The 24,474-nt window shown below is 39.9% G+C and overlaps 1 protein-coding gene across 2 annotated transcripts in view; it reads right to left on the bottom strand.

Annotated features, from left to right (window-relative positions):
• The window catches only part of LOC124777821 (Golgi-specific brefeldin A-resistance guanine nucleotide exchange factor 1), a 311,144-nt gene that overhangs the window by 114,410 nt on the left and 172,260 nt on the right, over positions 1 to 24,474 (bottom strand). For both annotated transcript variants that reach the window (XM_047253343.1, XM_047253342.1), the window contains exons 24-26: positions 19,335 to 19,522; positions 17,286 to 17,511; positions 2,594 to 2,778 (exon numbers count right to left, since the gene is read on the bottom strand). In XM_047253343.1, coding sequence (XP_047109299.1) covers positions 2,594 to 2,778; positions 17,286 to 17,511; positions 19,335 to 19,522 — 599 coding nt within the window. The remainder of the gene's footprint in view (positions 1 to 2,593; positions 2,779 to 17,285; positions 17,512 to 19,334; positions 19,523 to 24,474) is intronic.

Genomic DNA, 24,474 nt, shown 5'->3' with positions numbered 1-24,474 from the left:
GAACGAGATCGTGTCCAAGAACAGAAGGACAATGATAAGGCAAAACAGGGGAATTACTACACGAGACAATGTCAAAGAAATTTAGAGTGGAATGTTTGATCCACTGCTGTATTTTACTGTCTTTCAACACGATAGGGTGACCTGTCACACTTCACGAGAGTCAGTCTTACAAATTCATGAAAGATTCACATAAGAAAGGACTGTCAGCAGAGGATTCTGGCCATTGCGTTCACCAGAGCTAATCACTTGTGACTCATCTGTGGGGCGGTCTAAATGAAAAAGTGCATGCAAATATTCCAGTAACACTGGAAGACTTTAAGCACGATATTTGCAATGAAATTTTGAGAATTGATGCAACAGTGTTGCATAAAATGTATATTACCATATTATGAAAAGTACACTGAAGCACAGGGAGGTCATATTCTGCCCCTAATGTAACGTAATATAATGCAGAAGACAAGATCGACTCAGCGAACATAGACCTTTACATAGGCTTATTTGTTATTTCTTTATTATCTAATTATTACCCGTGATTCTTGAAGTTTTCCCAGCATACTGAACATTCTATGAGCTTTTGGTATTGCAGCCGGATCACACTGGCTGCTTGTCACTTTCCAGCCATCTTCAGACTGCTAGCTCACAGTGTCAGCTTTATAGCAAAACTTGACGTGACGACACGTGCACATAGGCAGCCGTCACAGAATCATGCTCTATTGAAATCCGTGCCCTCTGAAATATTGTTACATCTCTGGTGAATTTATTCATAATGGCACGTCTGGTAACGTCTGACGATAGTTTTTAGCATCACGAGTGGGCATCCTGACAAGAGGACGGACATGTAGTTTCACCTTTACACATGAGCCTGTGTGCCACAGCTGGAACAGTATTTGCAGGTAGCATGGATTTCAATAGAGGATGCTCCTGTAACAGCCACGCTTTGCCGTGCCACCGTCAACTAGCATCCTTCACTGGCGGACACCTGAAATTGCTGGACAGCTGCAAATAGTCTTTCACCCAAATTCATGTGCTGCTTTGTGATAGATTTTGAAATCACAGTAAATATGAAGATTTTTGCCATCCTCCCTAACAGCCCTAAATGAACATAGTCATTTCCAGCTTTATGGAGCATTTGTATGGTAAGAAATGTATTGTCATACAGTCACAACATGACTGCAACAACTGGACACAAATTTTATCTGCATATGCATTGATGGTTTCATGTGCTAATAGCACAAATGGTTGGAGCAGAAGGATGACAAAAATAATGAATACCAGTGTCATTTTAATATGTATCTTTATAGCTGGTGTAATGGGACTGGTCTGTGCAACACATTTTTCGTCGCATACTGGAGAATCCATACACATTAGCTCACAACACAATCCAGTGAGATTGAAGTTAATTCTGCATCACTACAATAATTTCGATATCTGAAGCTAACACAAGATTAAGTATTTTATGAGAAACATGATCATTTTTGTATTCTCAATGTTTTTGTACTTAAGTCATGAATATTTAAAATTATATTTATGATCATACTTGTTTCATATTAATTCTAAAAGATAAATTAATAAGCATCTGTTTCCTCCATGAAATGTTAATGAAATGCAATACACTCTAGATAATAAATATGGATTATACTGATTGTATAGACTACATATTCTGCCACTTCTTGCAACATCTTTGTTTTTGTTGAGCTGTGTGGTAAATAGTTATTGGAGAGGGTTTGTTGTGAACAGTTGTACTCTGTGTGATGACAATGTAGGAAATTTTGTTAGTAATAAACGTTTGTGACAGAGAGTAATTGAGGAAAATGTACCAGTGAGCTCTGCACACTTCAAAATGAGTTGTTATTTTTAACAGTATGTAAATGGTAGTTGCTATTCACAACGTAGCAGACATGCTGAGCCACAGATGGGCACAACTAAAGACTGTCACAAAGTAAGCTTGCAACCATAAAGGCCTTTCTCAGAAATAGACGAAACAAACTAACACAACACACACACGGTCAAGAGAGTCTGTGTGTGTCCACGTGTGCACGTTTTCTGACAAAGGCCTCGTTGGCTGGAAGCTCACTTTGTGACAGTCTTTTGTTGTGCTTATCTGTGGCTCAGCATCTCCATTATATGGTAAGTTGCAACATTTCATGCTGGATTTTCCATTATTTTTATCAGTACAAAAAAGTGAACCTGAATTGACTTTTTCAGCAACCAAATGTAATATGAATCTCTCCCAGACAACACAACCATAACTATGAAGAAATCTAGACTTTACTAAGTCATCAAAGTTAAGTACAAGTGAAGTATGTTAATTTTTGAAGTGATTGATGCTTGAACACTCACATCTCCTTTCTTCCCCCTTGCAACACTGATCAAAACTTGAGGTAATAATCCAGAACTGTGCATGTGGTTCTTGATATAATCATTTTTTAGTTTATTCTTTTATAACTGAAAGTTCGAGATGTTTTAAAAGTTGGGGTATGTTAGACTGGCCACAAAATCAATTTTGTTCAGGAGGACTGTTGTTAAATTAATTCCAAGTCCCCCCTCAAAAGTTTTGCTTTGGACAAACAATGCCTTCATTTCTATAGCTCACCTGGATTGACACTTGTTGATAGCCACTAGGGAGTTCCTCAGAATCACTCTCATCTGCATCATATGGACTAGAAGATCGCTGCGGAGATTGAGCTCTGATTTTTTCTTCTTTACGGCGATTAGATGCTTTCTTTCTTGGTTTTTCCTTTGCAGAATTAGCGGTCTTCTTTTTCATGCGTTTTTCACCTTTCCAGAAAGTGTCAAGTTAGTAAAAGAGACTTGTTAATCTGTATTAAGATGACGATGTAAGAACAAAACATAACAAAAACAATTTTTTATTAGCAAGTATCACAAACCATTTGTGTTGTATCTATTTTATACTGCATCTACCATTAATTATAGCATATCTAATGACTGGAAGTGGGAGGGAGGAGGGGGGGGAGGGAAGAGAAGAAAAGGGTAGGTTATCTTATGAAGTGAAAGGTTGGAAAATAACGTCATTATTGACCAAAGCATAAGAAAAATTACACACAATGCTGTCCGTAAATTCCCAGATTGCTGTCTTCTCATTAACAGCATTTACCAAGTGACTGTCAACTTACACGCAGTGAATGTGGGCAGGAGCAGAATCATTCAGCAGTCAGTTTCAAATGCCAGTTCTCTAAATTTTCTCAATAGTATTTCCCAAAAAGAACACACCTTCTCTCCAAGGATTCGCATTTGAGTTCCTGAAGCATCTCCTTAACACACAAGTTTTGTTTGAACCTACTGGTAACAAATCTAGCAGCCCCCTCTGAATTGCTACAATGTCTTCCTTTAGTCTGACCTGGTACGGATCTCAAACACTCTAGCAGTACTGAAGAACAGATCACATCAGCATCCTTTACAGGTGGACCACTCTTTCCTAAAATTCTCCCAACAGACCAAAATTAACCATTTGCATTCCCTACCACAGTTTTCACATGCTTGTTTCACCTCATATCACTTTGCAGCGTTATGACTAGACATTTAAACGACTTGACTGTCAAGTTCGGACATTAGTAATATTGTATCCGAACATTACAGGTTTATTCTTCCTACTCATCCACATTAACTTACATTTTGCCATATTTAGGGCAAGCTGCCATTCATCATACCAACTGGAAATTTTGTCTAAGTCATCTTTTATCTTCCTACAGTCACTCAATTTCGACACCTTGCCATATACCATGACATCATCAGCAAACAACCACAGATTGTGCCTACCCTGTCTGCCAAGCCATTTATGTATACAGAGAACAACAGTGGTCCCATCACACTTACCTCGGGCACTCCTGACAATATCCTTGCCTCTGATGAATACTCACCATCGGGGACAAAATATTGGGCTCTATTGTTTAAGAAGTCTGAGTCACTCACATATCTGTGAACTTATTCCATATGGTTGTATCTTTGTTAACTGCCTGCCATGGGACACTGTGTCAAATGCTTTCCAGAAATCTAGAAATATGGAATCTGTCTGTTGGTCTTCATCCATAGTTCTCAGTATATCATATGAAAAGGGCAAGATGAGTTTCCCACAAGTGATGCTTCCTAAGACCCTGCTGATTCATGGACATAATAAGCTGCATAGCTTCAAGACAGTTTATTATATTCGAACTGAGAATGTGCAAGGATTCTGCAGCAAAGAGAAGTTACGGATACTGGTCTAATTTTGCAGGTCCGTTCTTTTACATTTCTTATATACTGGAATCACCTGCGCTTTTTCCAGTCACTTGGGACTTTGCACTGGGCAAGAGATTACCGATAAATGAAGCTAGGTAAGTGGCTAAATGCTGTAGAGTAATCTTTGCAAAATCGAACTGACATTCCATCCGGACCTGGTGATTTAATTGTTTTCCAGTCGTTAAGTTCCTTCTCTATGTCAAGTATGCTTATTTCTATGTCGACCATACGGGAGTCTGTCCAATAGTCAAATGATGGTATGTTTGACGGTTCTCCTGCGTGAACTGTTTCTTGAACATGAAATTTAAAACTTTTGGTGACCAGTCTGGTGTGGCAGCTGAAGATAGCGAAACGAAAACCAGAGACTGAATGGAAGACTAGACCCGCATAGCAATTTTACATATGACCAGAATTTTCTTGAGTTCTCTGCTGGACCTTTTCCTTCCTAAGGTTTGATGGTGGTAGTAGTTGTATGTTGCGTTTGAACCTGGAGTGCAACAGCCTCTGCTTCCTCAACATCTTACAAATTTTGTTAGTAAACAATGGTGAGTCTTTTCCATCCTTTATCCACTTACTAGGCATGTAACTCTCCAGACCACAATTTACAATCTGCTTAACTTTGCCCATAATTCCTCTACATCCATATTACTGGTACAAAATGATGCCAATTCACTGCCTAAGCACGATGTCAGTAACTGCTTATCTGCTCTATCTAGCAGAAACACTCTCCTAGCCTTCTTGACTGATGTATTAACTTTCATAATTATAATTGCTATAATGACATCACAATCACTAATCTCCATTTCTATACTGACACTGTCTATAAGGTCCAACCTCTTTGTGGCTACAAGGTCTAAGATATTTCCATTGCATGTGGGCTGCCCAACTAGCTGACAATTTTCAGAAAACGTGTTCAAAAGAATTTCACATGACTGTGTCTGTACCTCCACAATGACTCCATAGACATCCCAGTCTATACTCAGTGGGTTAAGGTCATCTCTGTCTAGTACTGCATGATCTGAGTATTTACATGTCATTGACCATACACTTTCTTTGAATGATTCTAGAACTGCCACAGCAGAATCGAGTGGCTGGTAAGAACATCCAACAATAACTTAGTTTCACCTACACCTCTCAAACGTGACCAGATGACTTCACTGTCACACTCAACTTTGACGTCAATAGAGACCATGTTTTTGTCAACTGCAATGAAAACTCTCCCATCCTATGGCCTCTAATCTGTCTTTCCAATATACGTTCCATGAGTCATTAAATATCTCTGAGTTTTCCACTTCAGGTTTTGCCAATTCTCAATCCCGGAATAATTTAAGCACGAGAACTTTCCTGGAGGCCAGTAAATTCAAGAACTTTATTATGAATACTTCGACAGTTTACTGATAAAATAGTGACAGTTGAAGTGTTTTCATTCTGAACACTGACTTCCCTTGCTGTGAATAGACTGGCGAGTGTTCAGAGAACTCCTGACCTATCAAGGGGGGTCCAACAAATCTCCACACAATAATGCAGGTCCAAAAATCTGCAACCAAGACCGTCACAGAGTTGACAAAGCCTTTTGCTAAGACCCTCCACTTGGCTCCAAATCAAAGAACCCCAATCAACTCTGGGAACAATGCAGCAAATTGCAAGCTCTGCTTGCACCCCATGAGTGAGCGCAGCAGTCTTCACCACCTGCCTGTACAAGCTGAGGACTGCCTCAGAACCCATGCGACAGGTGTTGTCGGTGCCAACCTGAGCAACAACTTGCAGCCAACTGCACGCTGCATGCTACATAGTCACCGGCAAGGCCGCCTCCACATCTTGGATGAGGCCCCCCTGGCAGACGTACCAAGTGAACATTGACTTACTTTCCAGTCCTGAACATACCTAAGGGGCTCCATAATGCATCAAACATTGGAGCTCCCAATAAGCAGTAAACCCCTCACACCAGGTGCCTGCTCAGACCCTACTGAAGGAACGGCCACCTGTCCACCAAAAGAGTGAATGGGCAAGGCCAGGCGTCCAGTTTCCACATTGTCCCTCCACCTTGAGTGACGTGAATGCATTACCACCCGCCACTCACCCTGCTGTGAAGCTGGATCAACCACACCATGTGCACTAGGAGGTGCCTTAGAAGCAGAGCCAGTGGACAAAACAAGTGACACTTGAGGTGTCCCATGCAACGCGTCAGATTCTCCACCACTACTACACCCTGAGGCAGCAGCCTGAAGGTGACTGACTGCAGCCAACAACATGTTCAGCTGTTCATAAACTGCAGCCGGCTCCTGCTGCATCCACACACATCTGCCGCTCCTAGTAAGACTAACTGAAGAAGTGAACTATAAAAGCAGACAATCCTAGATATGCGACTTGATATCCTCCTGATGTGTTACCAATGGACGCTGATGCGTTGGAGCTATGTAGCTGGCTGTTTAGTGAGCAATTATTGCACTAAAGACTGAATGAATTTACACTTACAAAAATGCGAGATTAACCTTCTTAAACAGAGACATGTGCATGAAATTTAACAAATATACTACATGGAAAATAGGGAAAAGTATAAACATTTAACTTGCCGATCTGTAAACATTCTTATCACAGCTGAGTGCTGGAGCCTCGGTGTGATATGAGTGCATCTACAGAGTGGCAAGCTTTAAAGGCATTGTATTTTAACTGAAACATAAAATATGGGAAAACCTATAGTAGACTGACGGGTGGCACTCAGAAACACCCAACAGAAAACCGTATTCACATTAGCATCTACATCTATATTTACACCTATACCTATATCTACATCTAGTGTCTGCAAACCACCGTGAGGTACATGGCAGAGTGTACCTACCACGATACCAGTTATTACGGTTTCTTCCCATTCAATTCACGTATGGAGTGCGGGAAGAATGATCACCTGAATGACTGTGTGTGTAATTATTCTAATCTTATCCTCATGATCCCTATTTGAGCAACATTAAGGGACTGTAGTACATTCCTAGTCATCATTTAAAGCCTGTTCTTGAAACTCTGTTGCTTGACTTTTTTGGGGTAGTTTACGTCTATCTTCATGAGTCTTCCAGGTCAGCTCCTTCAGTATCTCTGTGACATTTCCCGCAGATTAAACAAACCTATGACCATTCGTGGTGCCCTTCTCTTTGCAAGTTCAATACCTCCATTAGTCCTGTTTGGTACAGATCCCACACATTTGAGCAATATTCTCGGGTGGGTCGCACAAATGATTTGCAAGCTATTTGGTTTATAGTCTGATTGCAATTCCCTGTTATTCTATCAGTAAACCAAAGTCTACCACCTGCTTTACCCACAATTGAGTGTGTGTGATCATCTCATTTCATATCTCTACAAAGTGTTACAGCAAGGTATTTGTATGTGTTGCCCAATTCCCACAGTGACTCATTGATATTATAGTCATAGGATGATATTTTCTTGTTTTGCGAAGTGTACAATTTTACATATCTGAACATTTAAAGCAAGTTGCCAATCTTTGCACCCTTTTGAAATCTTATTAAGATCTGACTGAATATTCACGCAGCTTCTTTCAGATAATACTTCATTATAGATAAGCCTGATGTTACTACTAATATTGTCTGCGAGTTCATTAATATGAAACATGAACAGCAAGGGTCCCAACACACTTCCCTGAGGTACACCTGAAGTTTCTTCTACATCTGTCGATAACTCTCCATCCAAGATAACGTGATACGCCATATGATCGTACTTTTGGTGATAAGCATCGGTGTGGTGCTGAGTCAAATGTGATAGTTTTGCGGATCACTTCTACCACCCTGCTTGTAGATTGGTGTGGTCTGTGCTTTTTTCCAACAATTTGGCGCACTTTTTCTGTTCAAGGGGTCTACAACAGACTATAGTTAGAAAAGGGACTAATTCATTCACAAATTCAGTAAAGAATTTGACAGGAATTCTATCAGGTCCTGGAGTTTTGCTCAGTTTTAATGATTTCAGCCATTCCTCAAAACCACAGATGCCAATACTTTTTTCATTCATCTTTTCACTGTTATGAGGATTAAACTGGGACAATTCTACATTTTTCTTTGTAAAGGAACTTTTGAAAATAGAGTTAAACATTTCAAGCTTTTGCTTTGCTACCCTCAATTTCAGTTTCTGTCTCATTCACTAGGCACTGGACACTAGCGTTGGTGTCACTAACAGCCTTTACATATGACCCAACTTTCTTTAGGTTCTATAAAGATCATTTGACAATATCCTGCTACAGTAGTCATTGAAGGCATCATGCGTTGCTCTCTTGACAGCCAGTTTTATTCAGCATCTCTCTATTTATATCCCCATGCTTTGTATTCCACCCATTTTCCAATAACCTCAGTTTCTTTACAGTAACTGTACACCATGGAGGTTCCCTCCCACTACAGGGTACATCTCTCTCCAGCGTTTGGTCAACTATTCATTTAAACTTGAGCTAGAGTTCATCTGGATGCTCCTGTCCTGTGCTGAAAGTTTCAAGTTCCTCATTGAGATATGACACCACTGATTTTTTTATCTAGTTTACTGAACACATATATCTTCCTGCTTGTTTTAGTTGCCCATTGTACTTTGGTAATCACTGGTGCCACATGCACATCATTGTCACTGATATCAATTTCATTGTGGAGACCCGCAAAAAGGTCAGGTCTGTCTATCGCCAATAGATCCAATATATTTCCATTCTGAGTGGGGTTTTTACCTGTTCTAGGTAGTTTTCAGAGAGGGTATTTAGTGATATTTCACAGGATGTATTATGTCCACCACTAACAAAGCAGTATTTTTCCAAATTAATTGTTGGAGGATTGAAGTCTCCACCAGTGATTACAGAATGATTGAGGAACTTATGTACAAGTGAACTGAGGTTTTATCTAAAGTTTTTCATTACATCAGGAGATGAGTACAGTGGGCAATAGAAGGATCCAATTATTTTATGCCCAACCCTTGATACTACTGAGTCTTGCCCAAACAATCTCACATGCAGCTTCAATTTGTATCTCTGTGGATTTGAGTTTCTTGTCTATTGCAACAAATACACAATCTCAATTTCCCATTTGCCTATCCTCTTGATATACACATAAATTTTCCCCTAAACTTTCACAGCTGTCAATTTCATGTTTAAACCAGCTTTCTGTACCTAGTATTACGCGTGCTTCACTGCTTTTCATGAGCACTTCAAACTCTGGCACTTTACTGTGAATGCTTCGGCAGTTTACCATTAAGATTGTAATACTCTCACCTGTGAGATGCATTTCTTTCAATCTTGCTCTGGTACTTTTGGCTTTCCTACAGCTATCGTTATGTGGGTTGGATGGAGAGTCACCTAATCTAAAAAACCCTTGTGTGCACCCCACACAGTCAGCTACCTGAGTAGCAGCCTCTGACGTGCGGTACACAGCTGACCCGTTTAGGGGGACCCTACAGTTCTCAACCCTATGGTATAAGTCTAGGAAGTTGCAGCTTAGCTTATTATAGAACCTTCAAAGTCTCTGTTTCTGTCCTTTCACTCGACTAAGAACCGAAGATCCACAATCAGTTCTGGGGAAAATGCTGCAAGTTGTGCGCTTTGGTTAAACTCCATAAAAAAGGCTGGTCTTCTCAACCTTCTCTGCTAGTCACTGGAAAGACCCAAATAAGACCTTGGAGCCCACACAACTGGCATCATTTGTTCTAATGTGTGCAACATTCTGCAGCTGATTGCACCTTGTTCCCTACATCTACATCTACATCTACATTGATACTCCGCAAGCCACCCAACGGTGTGTGGCGGAGGGCACTTTACGTGCCACTGTCATTACCTCCCTTTCCTGTTCCAGTCGCGTATGGTTCGCGGGAAGAACGACTGTCTGAAAGCCTCCGTGCGCGCTCTAATCTCTCTAATTTTACATTCGTGATCTCCTCGGGAAGTATAAGTAGGGCGAAGCAATATATTCGATACCTCATCCAGAAACGCACCCTCTCGAAACCTGGCGAGCAAGCTACACCGCGATGCAGAGCGCCTCTCTTGCAGAGTCTGCCACTTGAGTTTATTAAACATCTCCGTAACGCTATCACGGTTACCAAATAACCCAGTGACGAAACGCGCCGCTCTTCTTTGGATCTTCTCTATCTCCTCCGTCAACCCGACCTGGTACGGATCCCACACTGATGAGCAATACTCAAGTATAGGTCGAACGAGTGTTTTGTAAGCCACCTCCTTTGTTGATGGACTACATTTTCTAAGCACTCTCCCAATGAATCTCAACCTGGTACCCGCCTTACCAACAATTAGTTTTATATGATCATTCCACTTCAAATCGTTCCGTACGCATACTCCCAGATATTTTACAGAAGTAACTGCTACCAGTGTTTGTTCCGCTATCATATAATCATACAATAAAGGATCCTTCTTTCTATGTATTCGCAATACATTACATTTGTCTATGTTAAGGGTCAGTTGCCACTCCCTGCACCAAGTGCCTATCCGCTGCAGATCTTCCTGTATTTCGCTACAATTTTCTAATGCAGCAACTTCTCTGTATACTACAGCATCATCCGCGAAAAGCCGCATGGAACTTCCGACACTATCTACTAGGTCATTTATATATATTGTGAAAAGCAATGGTCCCATAACACTCCCCTGTGGCACGCCAGAGGTTACTTTAACGTCTGTAGACGTCTCTCCATTGATAACAACATGCTGTGTTCTGTTTGCTAAAAACTCTTCAATCCAGCCACACAGCTGGTCTGATATTCCGTAGGCTCTTACTTTGTTTATCAGGCGACAGTGCGGAACTGTGTCGAACGCCTTCCGGAAGTCAAGAAAAATAGCATCTACCTGGGAGCCTGTATCTAATATTTTCTGGGTCTCATGAACAAATAAGGCGAGTTGGGTCTCACACGATCGCTGTTTCCGGAATCCATGTTGATTCCTACATAGTAGATTCTGGGTTTCCAGAAATGACATGATACGCGAGCAAAAAACATGTTCTAAAATTCTACAAGAGATCGACGTAAGAGATATAGGTCTATAGTTTTGCGCATCTGCTCGACGACCCTTCTTGAAGACTGGGACTATCTGTGCTCTTTTCCAATCATTTGGAACCCTCCGTTCCTCTAGAGACTTGCGGTACACGGCTGTTAGAAGGGGGGCAAGTTCTTTCGCGTACTCTGTGTAGAATCGAATTGGTATCCCGTCAGGTCCAGTGGACTTTCCTCTATTGAGTGATTCCAGTTGCTTTTCTATTCCTTGGACACTTATTTCGATGTCAGCCATTTTTTCGTTTGTGCGAGGATTTAGAGAAGGAACTGCAGTGCGGTCTTCCTCTGTGAAACAGCTTTGGAAAAAGGTGTTTAGTATTTCAGCTTTACGCGTGTCATCCTCTGTTTCAATGCCATCATCATCCCGTAGTGTCTGGATATGCTGTTTCGAGCCACTTACTGATTTAACGTAAGACCAGAACTTCCTAGGATTTTCTGTCAAGTCGGTACATAGAATTTTACTTTCGAATTCAATGAACGCTTCACGCATAGCCCTCCTTACGCTAACTTTGACATCGTTTAGCTTCTGTTTGTCTGAGAGGTTTTGGCTGCGTTTAAACTTGGAGTGGAGCTCCCTTTGCTTTCGCAGTAGTTTCCTAACTTTGTTGTTGTACCACGGTGGGTTTTTCCCGTCCCTCACAGTTTTACTCGGCACGTACCTGTCTAAAACGCATTTTACGATTGCCTTGAACTTTTTCCATAAACACTCAACATTGTCAGTGTCGGAACAGAAATTTTCGTTTTGATCTGTTAGGTAGTCTGAAATCTGCCTTCTATTACTCTTGCTAAACAGATAAACCTTCCTCCCTTTTTTTATATTCCTATTAACTTCCATATTCAGGGATGCTGCAACGGCCTTATGATCACTGATTCCCTGTTCTGTACATACAGATTCGAAAAGTTCGGGTCTGTTTGTTATCAGTAGGTCCAATATGTTATCTCCACGAGTCGGTTCTCTGTTTAATTGCTCAAGGTAATTTTCGGATAGTGCACTCAGTATAATGTCACTCGATGCTCTGTCCCTACCACCCGTCCTAAACATCTGAGTGTCCCAGTCTATATCTGGTAAATTGAAATCTCCACCTAAGACTATAACATGCTGAGAAAATTTATGTGAAATGTATTCCAAATTTTCTCTCAGTTGTTCTGCCACTAATGCTGCTGAGTCGGGAGGTCGGTAAAAGGAGCCAATTATTAACCTAGTTCGGTTGTTTAGTGTAACCTCCACCCATAATAATTCACAGGAACTATCCACTTCTACTTCACTACAGGATAAACTACTACTAACAGCGATGAACACTCCACCACCGGTTGCATGCAATCTATCCTTTCTAAACACCGTCTGTACCTTTGTAAAAATTTCGGCAGAATTTATCTCTGGCTTAAGCCAGCTTTCTGTACCTATAACGATTTTAGCTTCGGTGCTTTCTATCAGCGCTTGAAGTTCCGGTACTTTACCAACGCAGCTTCGACAGTTGACAATTACAATACCGATTGCTGCTTGGTCCCCGCATGTCCTGACTTTGCCCCGCACCCGTTGAGGCTGTTGCCCTTTCTGTACTTGCCCAAGGCCATCTAACCTAAAAAATGGCTGCTGGAATGTCCTCTTCAACATACTCAATGAGGACCCCAAGCATTCACACTGAGTGCACCTGGTATCCTTTCCTGTCACTTGCTGCCATTTCCTATGGGATACCATCAATCACTGTACGTTTTAACTGCCAACGATTATATACCGCTACATAAGCTCTTTTTCTAAAAAAACAACACACACATACACAGCCAAACAGAGCAGAAACATCTGAAATGTGTTGCATTCTGCTGCAAATGATCTGAATTTTAAATATTTAGCTTCAGCTACAGCCTGTTTAGTACATGCTACACAGTGACAGAAACTGTAAAAAAGAAGTCATAATCAAAAACAAAAAACAAAAGAGAGGAAAATGAATTTCATAACACACTTTTTAACTCTGAATTTCACAGAATTAAAACCTTTGATTTGTTTCCAAATTGGTTGTATTCCCTCCACACTTGTTCCAGTCTGATATATGATTTAATAGTTGCATAGAAACCTCTTCTCTCATAAGTGAAATCGTGAACAATATAAAGGACACAATGAACTAAGCTGACTGCTACTACAGCTGTCACACTAATCAAGTGTCTTGGAAGACTACACACTCATCTTTCTCTCAGCTCTTTCACTACAACTGATTTGCTGGGAAACTGAGTTCATTACTCCAATTTTCTCCCTCCATCTGCTACAGCAAATATAACTAATTGCCTCCTGAAGAGAGAGATAGAGATAGAGAGAGAGAGAGAGAGAGAGAGAGAGAGAGAGAGAATTGTCGGTGAGGAATAAAGTCGTCTATTCTAATGGTTATTGATCATGGGCAACGTGAAAACAGAAGGTTAATGTAACAGCCTTTTGAGCACTGCTTCCTTTCTCCACATTTATCATAGTGACTTGTCTCTTCCAAAATTACTGCACTGAAGATCATAACAGAAGTCCTATTTTCAACCATGCCTTTAGTAGTTAACAGTTCACTCATCATAAAACTCATTGTAAAAACAAAACATGCTGCATGAAAAAAAAGAAAAAAGAAAAAAATAAAAAAAGAGAGAGAGAGGATGGGACACATAGCTGAGACCTATAAGGATGGTTAAGAGACAGAGTTGCAGACTGCGAATCTGCCTCACTGATGTGAATACCGTATTTACTCAAATCTAAGCCGCACTTTTTTTCCGGTTTTTGTAATCCAAAAAACCGCTTGCGGCTTAGAATCGAGTGCAAAGCATGCGGGAATTCTGAAAAATGTTGGTAGGTGCCGCCACAACGAACTTCTGCCGTCGAATATATGTAGCGCTACACAGGCATTGTTTGTAGGCACAGAGATAAATACTGGCACCAAAACCTCTGCGTCAGTAAATAAATTAAAAAAAAAAAGGTGGAAGACGAGCTTTTTTTCTCCGCCCCAAGTTTCGACCACTGCATTTTCATACATTATCCAACGAAGTAAATACAAACTCCGTATTGTTCATCTTCGAATGTAGCAGAATTTCAATGTACTAAGAAAATCCGACTGGCAAGACTGTTTGGGATGTTTGTCAATATGGCCAACTCTACGTTCTGAAATTTTTCCTACTTGTGACAAGAGAAGGTTGCTAATAGGAACTTTTATGAATTGTGAATCACATGCAGTATTCTCTTCACCATAAGAATAATATGAATATAAACATTTTGCCATGTTTTCTTTCATGTTTGCTGCTATCTCATTTAAATCCTGCCTGCCTAATAAACTACGAAACTGGAGTGAGACAACAGCAAACGCGGAAGAATATATGTATCGTGTCATGTTTATATTCGTATTAAGTGATACAGTCAGAAATGAAGCACGGCAACTGACTTGATTTGCAAATCTAATTCTAATTTCTGTGCAGAATTTGATGTACTAAAGAAGCGGCCGCAAAGATTTTCAAACGGAGAAAAATTTTCGCCTAACTCTCGTTCAGAACATGTTCTATCATACGCAGTCTATTATTTGGTTCTTGTTGATCATTAACAAAGAAAGCAGCAGTGTATAAGTAACAACAAATAGCAGTCTCTTGCCATTGTTTCGCTAATGAGACGATTCCTCTCTTTTTTTTTTATTGTTAGCGGCAGTAGCGCGCACAAAAGCAGGCCATGCCGCGAGCGGCGACAGTCCGTAAACACGCACTATCAGAATGCGACAAACAATGCATGACACAGTACAGTAATGCATTTTCAGCTTAGAGTGACGTAAACACCTATAACAAAGAAAACGGCACTTATCAGATCGAAGCAAAATAAGCAATAGATTCAAACCAGACGAAGCACGTGAAAAAGGAAGGGTACCCGTATAAATACGGACGGAGTGCCTGACGCATAGCAATGGCTACCTGGTAAAGCTTAACTGCTAAGCTTATGACTCGAACCAAACTACTGTAGCTGTATCGTCATTCATTAGACCTAAATTGTGTCTCATATTACAATGGACCAACTATGATTCGATTTGGAGGTGCGGCCTAAAACTTTTCTCTCCCCTTGAATTTCGAGTCTCAAATTTCAGGTGCGGCTTAGATTCAGGAAATTTTTTTTCCTTTATTTCGAGTCTCATTTTTCAGGTGCGGCTTAGATTCGAGTGCGGCTTAGATTCGAGTATATACGGTACATTGTGGAATTATGAAACATTTGTTGTGGTCTCACACTATTTCTTCTGGAGACAAACAATTTCTCTGAAGGAATAAACATACATCCCACAATCACTGCTTGTGTGAAAAGCCTCCTGGTCTGTTCATTCACCAAATACGGATGGCAGCTATATGGCGTAATGTGGTAACTTCTCTTACGTGAGTTTTCACAGCATTAGATTTGAAGGCCCTGCACCTTTTCCTAGTCATGTGGAATGTTTTGTTGTTCCAGTACCTTAATGATGAATTAATTGTTGCCAGAAAAGAATCAGTGGAAAATAGGAGTTGTGTTGCAATCTGGCTGAGCCATGTTTATAGAATTTCGGAAAGCCTTCATTACATGTCTATTCATTCACATGCAATATATGAGCAGTGTATGAGTGGGCTAAAGACTTGCCGGTAAACAGAAATTGGTATGTAATTTTTAACTGGGAAGCAATGTTGAAGCAAAAGCAGCATCTTGAATGGCTCAAATTAGTACGACAAAGATATTGCTTTTCACAATATTACAAATGACTTTGCAGATGCATCATTTATGGCTCTGTTGAGTCGTTCGCAGATGACACAGATCAGTCAGGATGGTGACATTGTTAGAAATTGTTACAAAATTCATGAACACTTGAAAGTAATAATGACCTGCTGCAAAGATTGGCAACTGACCTTCAGCATAGAAAAATATAATGTAATGTGCATAAATAGATGGAAAGACTAGATATCATTTGACAACCACCAAATATGTCAGACAATCAGTCCAAATAGAATGGAACTCCTGCATAAATCTATATTCAGAGAAGACGTATCTGAAACTCTCATTTTGCTGGTGGACCTTGATGAAGTGACACTGATGTATAAATCATTCACAAAACCCTCATTCATTCAATTCTGAAGCATGGTCTGGCAATCTGGGGCCTTGAACTAGTTGTATTAAAACAATAAGAGTCAGAGAAGATTCAAATAACAGCTACATGTTTCATTGCAGAATCATTTGATCTGTATGAATATCTCTTAGAAATTCCCATGAATTTCTGTGGAGATGCTATAAGGCATTGTGCACCATAAACAACTTTGCTCTTAACATTCTCACAGACCATTTTCCAAAACGAATCTCCAACATACATTTCATGGAATGACCATAAAAGTAAAATTGGAGAAATTTCGACTTACACATGGTGATACTGATAACCTTTCTTACCATTTGCCAACTGCAAATCTAATAAGAAGCTGGTATCATGAATCTCTTACAATCATGTGGTATAGGATAGCTTGTGGAGCTCATGTATACATGTGGAATGCCACAGCATATTTAAATTAAGATACAATAATTCTGAAACATAAATACATTCTATAACTAAATCACTGTTAAATAAAAAACAGCCAACATGAAAAAAGCTAATCAGCGATAACCATGCTGCAGCCTTGCAAACACAGGTGTGGAATATGAAATGGATGGACCATGTAATTTTAGTTTCATAGTGAATGCAAAAATTTTCTAAAGAGCATGCCCTATGATATGCAAACACTAAAATACTACAATTAGTTAAATATTTGAGGATTTTCATAATTTCTATCATTTATATGCAGATTTTATATTTTTGTATGTTCTTGCACTGCCTGTATCCAAGACTTGCTTTCTGCAATTTCTGTGGAATGGCAAAAGGTACAAAGTGTTGCTACCCAAGATGAGACAATGTAAGCAATGAATTCACAACAAAAGCAAACTCAGATAGGAGGAGGGGTGTCATACACATTAGCACTGAAATGATACTGGGCATGTGAGAATTTAAGTGTGCAATAAAAAACAGTTGTTTACTTACTTCCATTGAGGCTAGCTTCAACAAATGTTCGTATGCAATGAACGCAGTGTTCAAAGTTGTATGGCGTAATATGAGCAACATCTCTTACAAGGAAAGCGAGGCTCTCACAACATTTCACATGAGCATATGGATCATGTGCCAAAAGCTCCCTCTCATGGACTATACTGAACTGATTTGCTGTCCAGTTCCGCTTAGGAAGAGGTTGTATTTCTGCTCCTGGTCCCACCTGTTTACAAATAATTGCCGTGAGTATGACATTACAAAACACTGTTTTGAAGACACAAAGTAATTACAGACACTAGCTGCAAGTGGGCATTGATGTGAATCAATTGGAAAATTGAAAATCTGTGCCGGATCAGGATTTGAACCTGGGTCTCCTGCTAACTAGGCAGTTGCTCTGATCATTTAGCAGTCCCGACATAGTGGTCATTGCAACTGCACGGACTATCATAGAACGCCTCCCGTCAGACCCAAATTCTCAACTTACTTGCACACTACGAATGTAGTACCCCTTGTCCATTGTCCTCATTACTCATGACATTTCACTGATTCCCCTAAGGGTTCAAGCCTGGTGTGCACCCACACTGAAGATATCATTGGCCATTTTCACCTTAATTGTGTTGTTTGTTCTTTTGGAGAGCATTAATTAGATATATGTGGTGCCTGTTCCCGAGACAAGCCTGAAAGAACAGACACCACATACATATAATTAAGGTGAAGGCAGACAATGATCTCTTTTATGAGGATGCACAACAGGGTTGAAGTTACAGGAATCGGCAAAATGTTGTGAGTAATGAGGACAATGGGCAAGGGGCACTACATTCATAGTGTGTGGATAAGTTGAAAATATGGGTCCGATAGGTGGGATGCAGTTGCAATGACCACTGAGTTCAGATGGCTCAGGTCAGAGCAACTGCCTAGTAAGCAGGAGCTGCGGGTTTGAATTCCAGTCCAGCTCAAATTTTCAACTTTCCCCTTAGATTTACATCAATGCTCATTCACAGCCAATGTCTACAATTCAGTGTCTTAATTCTTAACTGCTGCTGGATCAAAAATGGTGTCTGCTCTTTCGGACATTTTAAATAGGTGAAAAATTTGTGGAAGAGTATGAACTTAAGAACATGATTAAATAGGCAAATAAAGGAAGCTATACCACTGAAGCAAAAGCAATGACAACAAGTGAAAATCACACCCTTTAGCAATAAAAGTAAAATATAACACAAAAAATACTATAGGCACCAGTAAGTCGAGCAATACATCATGCAAAGGCAAATCTCATGAGAAGCTTGAGAAAAAGAAAAATAAAGATGATCATATGATCTGGAAACAAGAGACTGGCTCATTTACTGCGATTTATTAACAGCTCTTCTTTATGTCAGCCTTATTTAATTTATTTCACTTTGTCCATGCTTTGGAACACATTTTCAGTACCCCTCTTTTCAATTCTGAAGTCTCACTCCATGAAACAAGGAGCTATACTTGTGAATGTAGGCTTTCCTGGTGAATACTGCTGAGAAACTTACTCCGGCTTCCATCTGGTTGGCCACGTTACAATTCTGCTATATTTCTATGAGTGTCACTCTGATCATCATCTCGTAAAAGGTCAGGGTTATGCAGGTGTCCTATGTGAGCGGCAGCCATCTCCCCCCACCCCTTCCCCCTGACATGAGGCTAATGATCCCTGGTGGGCGACAGACCGCCATTCGACTTTAGGTGCAGTCAGTCTTGCTAAGACTCACCACACGTCAACTACTGGGTGCAGTCTCTGTGTATATCTGCCAGTGCAGTGTTTCATGTCGAACTTAGCTGGTAGCCCTGATCCCTGTTGACAAGACAGTCATGGAGCCTCTCTTCATGGACAATTGCTGGGCCACACGCATTTAAAGTAAATCCTATTTATCAGGAGTACAAAGCCTGGCCATCAGTTTGGAAATCACCCAAACCCTCACAAATTTGCATTCATAAAAAAAAATTTACATTTCATACTTTTTGTTGAAAAGCAGTCAGTACACAAACATTTTTAATTTTAATTTAGCTGCCCCAACATACCCAAATCCAGCTGCCACCACCACTGTTTGATGACAACTCAGGACTGGTAGAACGTTCAATAGGGCTTCCATGCCTATTTGAAATGCGACTCAACTCCGAATCTGAAGTGCACCCACGATCATTTGTCAAGTCACTGTTTTCTTCACGTGTTAATTCGCCATCGGACTTGCCAGTTGCAGAACACAACCCTAAAAAGTAAGTTGATTTCATTAACTAAACTACAGAAAAAAATGAACATTGAGTTTCCTTGAAAGTATCATTACATGTGTTGTAATGGAATTATATAATATCCATAATCTACCAAATATAACAATATAAGGAGAAATAAATAATTCACAGTGTGACTTCTAACCAAACTCTTGCAGCAGTATTTTTGGGTGCAAGTACAGTTTGATGAACTGTCTAGTCATTATCAGTAGAAAAGCACTCCATCATGTTACGAAACCATGATCTGCTGGTCACAAAAACAAGGATTACCCTAAACCTAAGTTACTTGTGTTTCAATACAATCAAATGCCATTCATTGGGAAATTTCCATATATGGTTATTATATGCAAAATTTGACACTTCCCAATCACTTGGTAAATCATGTTTGTATATGGGCTGAAAAATGACTGATTCTTTTATGGACCAATTGCACTGACAGATTTGAGTTAAAGTTACCAGTTACACAGAACACAGCAGTGATTCATATTCATCATCAGTGTTGTCTAATACTGAGCACATCATCTCTAACAAAAAGGTGATGCACACTGATGCACATTTTTCTGTAGGTTGTCAAAACAGCCAGAACAACACACACAATGATCAATAGTTATCTGGTTACTGAACTCAGATCACATTCCACGATATGTCTGGACTTAGTGAACAAAATTGTCTAGAACCATTTGCTCTTGAGAAAATTTTTCATCAAATGAATATAAAAAAAATTAAAATTCAAACACACAAGAGCAGCATCGACAAATTTAGCAGTAAGGTGAAAGCAGTTTCTTGTTGATACCAAGCTCTCAAATTAATGTGCATAGTGTTCAGGTATGAAATGGGCTATGATTGATTTTGAGATGAAAAAATGAAAAACCACAGAAATTGAGACAGTTGGTAAGAACATGAAGAGGGATATGTTCAGTGCTTGTGATCTGCTGATATAAAACAACATTCAGGTGCATGCAGCAAATTTTAGTGAAGTACACAATCACTGCAGGAGCCAAACAAACAATCCCAGTGACTGGAGAATTGGGCAGGTCATTTCAGTTTTTGATAAGAGTTGTTGAACAGATGTACAAAACTATAGCCCTATAATGCTGAAGGCAGTATGTTGTAGAATTTTCTAACACATTTTATGCTCACATATTATGAGATTTCTGAAGGTCAAAAACTCCTGGGTTGGGTTGTTTGGGGAAGGAGACCAGACAGCGAGGTAATCGGTCTCGTTGGATTAGGGAAGGATGGGGAAGGAAGCGGTCGTGCCCTTTCAAAGGAACCATCCTGGCATTTGCCTGGAGCGATTTAGGGAAATCACGGAAAACCTAAATCAGGATGGCCGGACGCGGGATTGAACCGTCGTCCCAAAAACTCCTGGATTTCACAAACAATGATTGTGTTGAACTCAGATTGCTCCGTTTGTCTACAAGACCCAGAAATAATTAGACATTGGCACCCAGTTCCTTGATTTTCAGAAGGCATTCAATATAGCTCTATACTGTACTCTAATGAACTAAATCTAAGCATACAGAATATCAGGCACACTTTGGGACTGGACTGAAGAACTCCTTAAAAAAAAAAAAAAAAAAAAAAAAAAAAAAAACCACAGAATGTAGCATGTCATTGTTTGCAGAGAGGTATCTTCAGACATAAAAGTAATTCATACATACTCCGAGTGAGTGTTTATAGATTCATTACTTTTAGAAAAAATGCTGACAGTAGAAAACCACAACACCAAGAAACAATTAAAATATAGAAGTGAAAGTTTGAGAATACATTTTTATAGGTAACATATTTAAGTGATTAACATTGCAAGATCATAGGGTAATGTACGCACAAGATAAACCAATGCAAATATAACATGCTAGTACATCAATAACCAGTACACCCACCATCATGTTAAATTCAAGCAAGCAAGCAAACATGCATGTATTACATTGTATAGGTGCCAGATGTCAATTTGTGGGATGGAGTTCCATGACCGTTGCATGTCATTTGTTAATACAGGGATGGTTAATGCTGTTTGTGGGTGGTGCTGGAGTTGTCATCCGATGATGTCCCTTGTTGACACACTGTATAGAGGATGTTGGGTTGGTAGTGCCCCCAGAATTTTACAAAAGTCCGGAGACACTTGTGTTCCAGCCATTTCGAACACGCGTTATTTTAAAGCAGGGCGTGAGGATGAGCATGGGATACCGCACCCATTTATTGTTTGTGCAGGCGAAGCTGGAAGGGAGATAATTCGTCAGTACTGGCAAGTGTTCAGCGCGACCTGCCAAGAATAAGCAAATACAGCCCGGAAGCTCTGTGGCCGGCTGCAAAGAGTAACGTAGCATTGTATTGTTAAAAAACAAATGAAGATACTCGAAATAGTGACTGTTTATTAGACGTTGAACTGCTGTTGAGAGTACGTGGACTGGAGGTGGATAGTCAGCCACGATAAAAGCTTATGTATTAATTGTGTTCAAAAATGTGTAATTAACTGATTCTGGGTGTGTCGGCTTACGTCATAAAGTTTAGTTTGTTTTTTTTTTGGTACGAAGTGGAAATAAATATGTTCTGGTGCATTGAATGATATTCCAAGAGTAGCGTATTTTTTAAATAAGAAGAGAAAGAGAGAGAGAGCGAGAGAGTGAAAATTTCCCCTTCCTAGCAGTGAAATCTTCGGAGAAGCGTCTGGTGCTAGCAGAACACATCGGCACTGCAAGAAAGCAGAACCAGCATTCTTCAACAAGTAAGTCCACGAAAACGCTTAAGCTGTATAGAGAGAGCTTAACCCTACACTTGGCCACCGCAGGTTACAATAACGGTATGTGAGGGAGTGTTATCCTGTCAAATCACCAGATGGACATACAAATTTGCAGTCAGTGCATGCACGTTAACCACAAGAGTGCTCCTGCTGTCATATGAAATCATACCCCAAAACCATAACTCCAGCTGAAGTCAAGTGTGTGCAACACGCAGAAAGGTTGGTTGCAGGCCCTCACCTGGCAACCTCCTAACCAACACACAGCCATCACTGGCACCAAGGCAAAACCAGCTTTCACCAGAACACACAACACACCTCCACCCTGCCCTCCAATGAGCTCTCACTTGACACCACTGAAGTCGCAAATGGCAGTGGTTTGGTCTCAGTGAAAAGCACAGCACAGAACATCTGGCTGCTGCTGCTGCTGCAGCTGCTGCACCAGTGCCATATGCCAAACATGTAGTCCCACTCGGTCGTCCGGAACTGGTCTTCTTGCAACCATACATTCTTGTGACCACTACAACCAGTAATCAAGTCCAGTGCTTACACTCCTGTCAAGTCACCAGTTTCAAAGGTAACTGGCACTCATGACCATTACAGCATGTATTTGAAGCAAACCTGATTTGATCCTCATAGTGGCGTTACGGGAACCACTCTCATGTGACTGGCGCAAAATCTGAATAGATTTCATCTTTCAGAAGTAGAAACACTATCAACTTTTGTTTGTGGCACAAACTCCTTCTTGGTGTTGTGATTTTTTTCCCCATCAGTGTATATATAAATGACCTGGTGGATAGCGTCCTAAGTTCAGTGAAGCTTTTTGTGGATGATGATATATACAAAGAAATCAAAAAACTGTAGTGGAAGACTTGCAGAGTACACAGATTGACCACTAACACTACACATAAAGCAATCTAACATATTGCCCATAGACAGGTAGAAAGATCCAGTACTGATTGTTTACACAACTGCCAAGTAATCACTGGAAGCAGTCACATTTTAATTATCTGGGAATGTGCGTACAAAGAAATTTTAAGTGAAAACACCACACAAAACTTCTCAGCAAGGCAGATGCCAGACCTATTCAATGGAAGAATCATACTGTTGTGGAATCATACTTCCACTAGACAACTGAAGCCAAGACAAATATCGCCTTGTAAACATTTCACGGAAAAGGTACCGTCACGAAATATGCCAAATTTAAGTAAATAAAAATAGTTAGCATATTTCAACTGGGGGCTCAGCCGGGATACCATATTTCTACTGGGGACTGTAGCCGGGATATTGTGTTCACGTGATCTTCAACAGTGCTACGAAGAAGAAAATTTTTGTGTGTTCATACCAGTTTTTCAGAATGTGTGTTCATCGGAAAGTAAAAGTTTCGGAGAAGAAATGTTTCAGCAAAAAAATATAATTTTCGACAGAGGAAGTAATTTCAAGAATTTTGGTCAACAATCACATGGATGGAAAACGTGGATTTGCAACAGTAGAAGAGAGTTCCAGATAAGTCACGAAACCCTCGTATTTTGTTAAAACAATATTTTTATCTTGTTTTGTATTGTTGTGTAGCTATAATTTTTTTTCCTTCACAATGACTTATGAGATTTTCGAGAGTATTGTGCCTAAAGTAGAAAATAGTAATTTAATAGACTTCGAAAATCAGGACAGGTCAAATGAAACAGAAAGAACCGATCAATTTGATTTAAAAAGTTTTCTTGTAAATTTCACGAAAAAATTAAACAATCAATTGATGACAATAAGACTTACTGGAATGAAAAAATTGATAACATTTTGTTGCAAGTCCAAGCAGTCAATACCCAAGTGGGTGACCTTTCGAACAGAGTTGGCAGTGTTGAGGAAAAAATTGAATCTGTGGAAGCAAAAGTAAATGAAATTGATGCTAAATTGAGCGATGAAATTAATACTGTAAAAAATGAGTTACTGACAGATAGGGAAAGAAATTTAATTGCTTTTAATGAGATAAAAGGGGAAATTAAAAATTTGGATGAGAACACAAAAGTTTTAGTAAAAAATGTAGAACAAAAAACTGACAATCGTTTGGTTACTCCAGAAAAAAAAAGTAAAATGCAATGATTTAGAAAACAAAAAAATCTGTCAAAGAACTTAGCGAAAAACTTGAAAGTTTTGACATTGAATTTCAAAGCAAAAATCACAATGTTAACACATGCA

The sequence above is a fragment of the Schistocerca piceifrons genome, chromosome 2 (assembly GCF_021461385.2).
Source record: "Schistocerca piceifrons isolate TAMUIC-IGC-003096 chromosome 2, iqSchPice1.1, whole genome shotgun sequence".
Classification (NCBI taxonomy): Eukaryota; Metazoa; Arthropoda; class Insecta; order Orthoptera; family Acrididae; genus Schistocerca; species Schistocerca piceifrons.
This window is presented reverse-complemented; position numbering and strand designations above follow the sequence as displayed.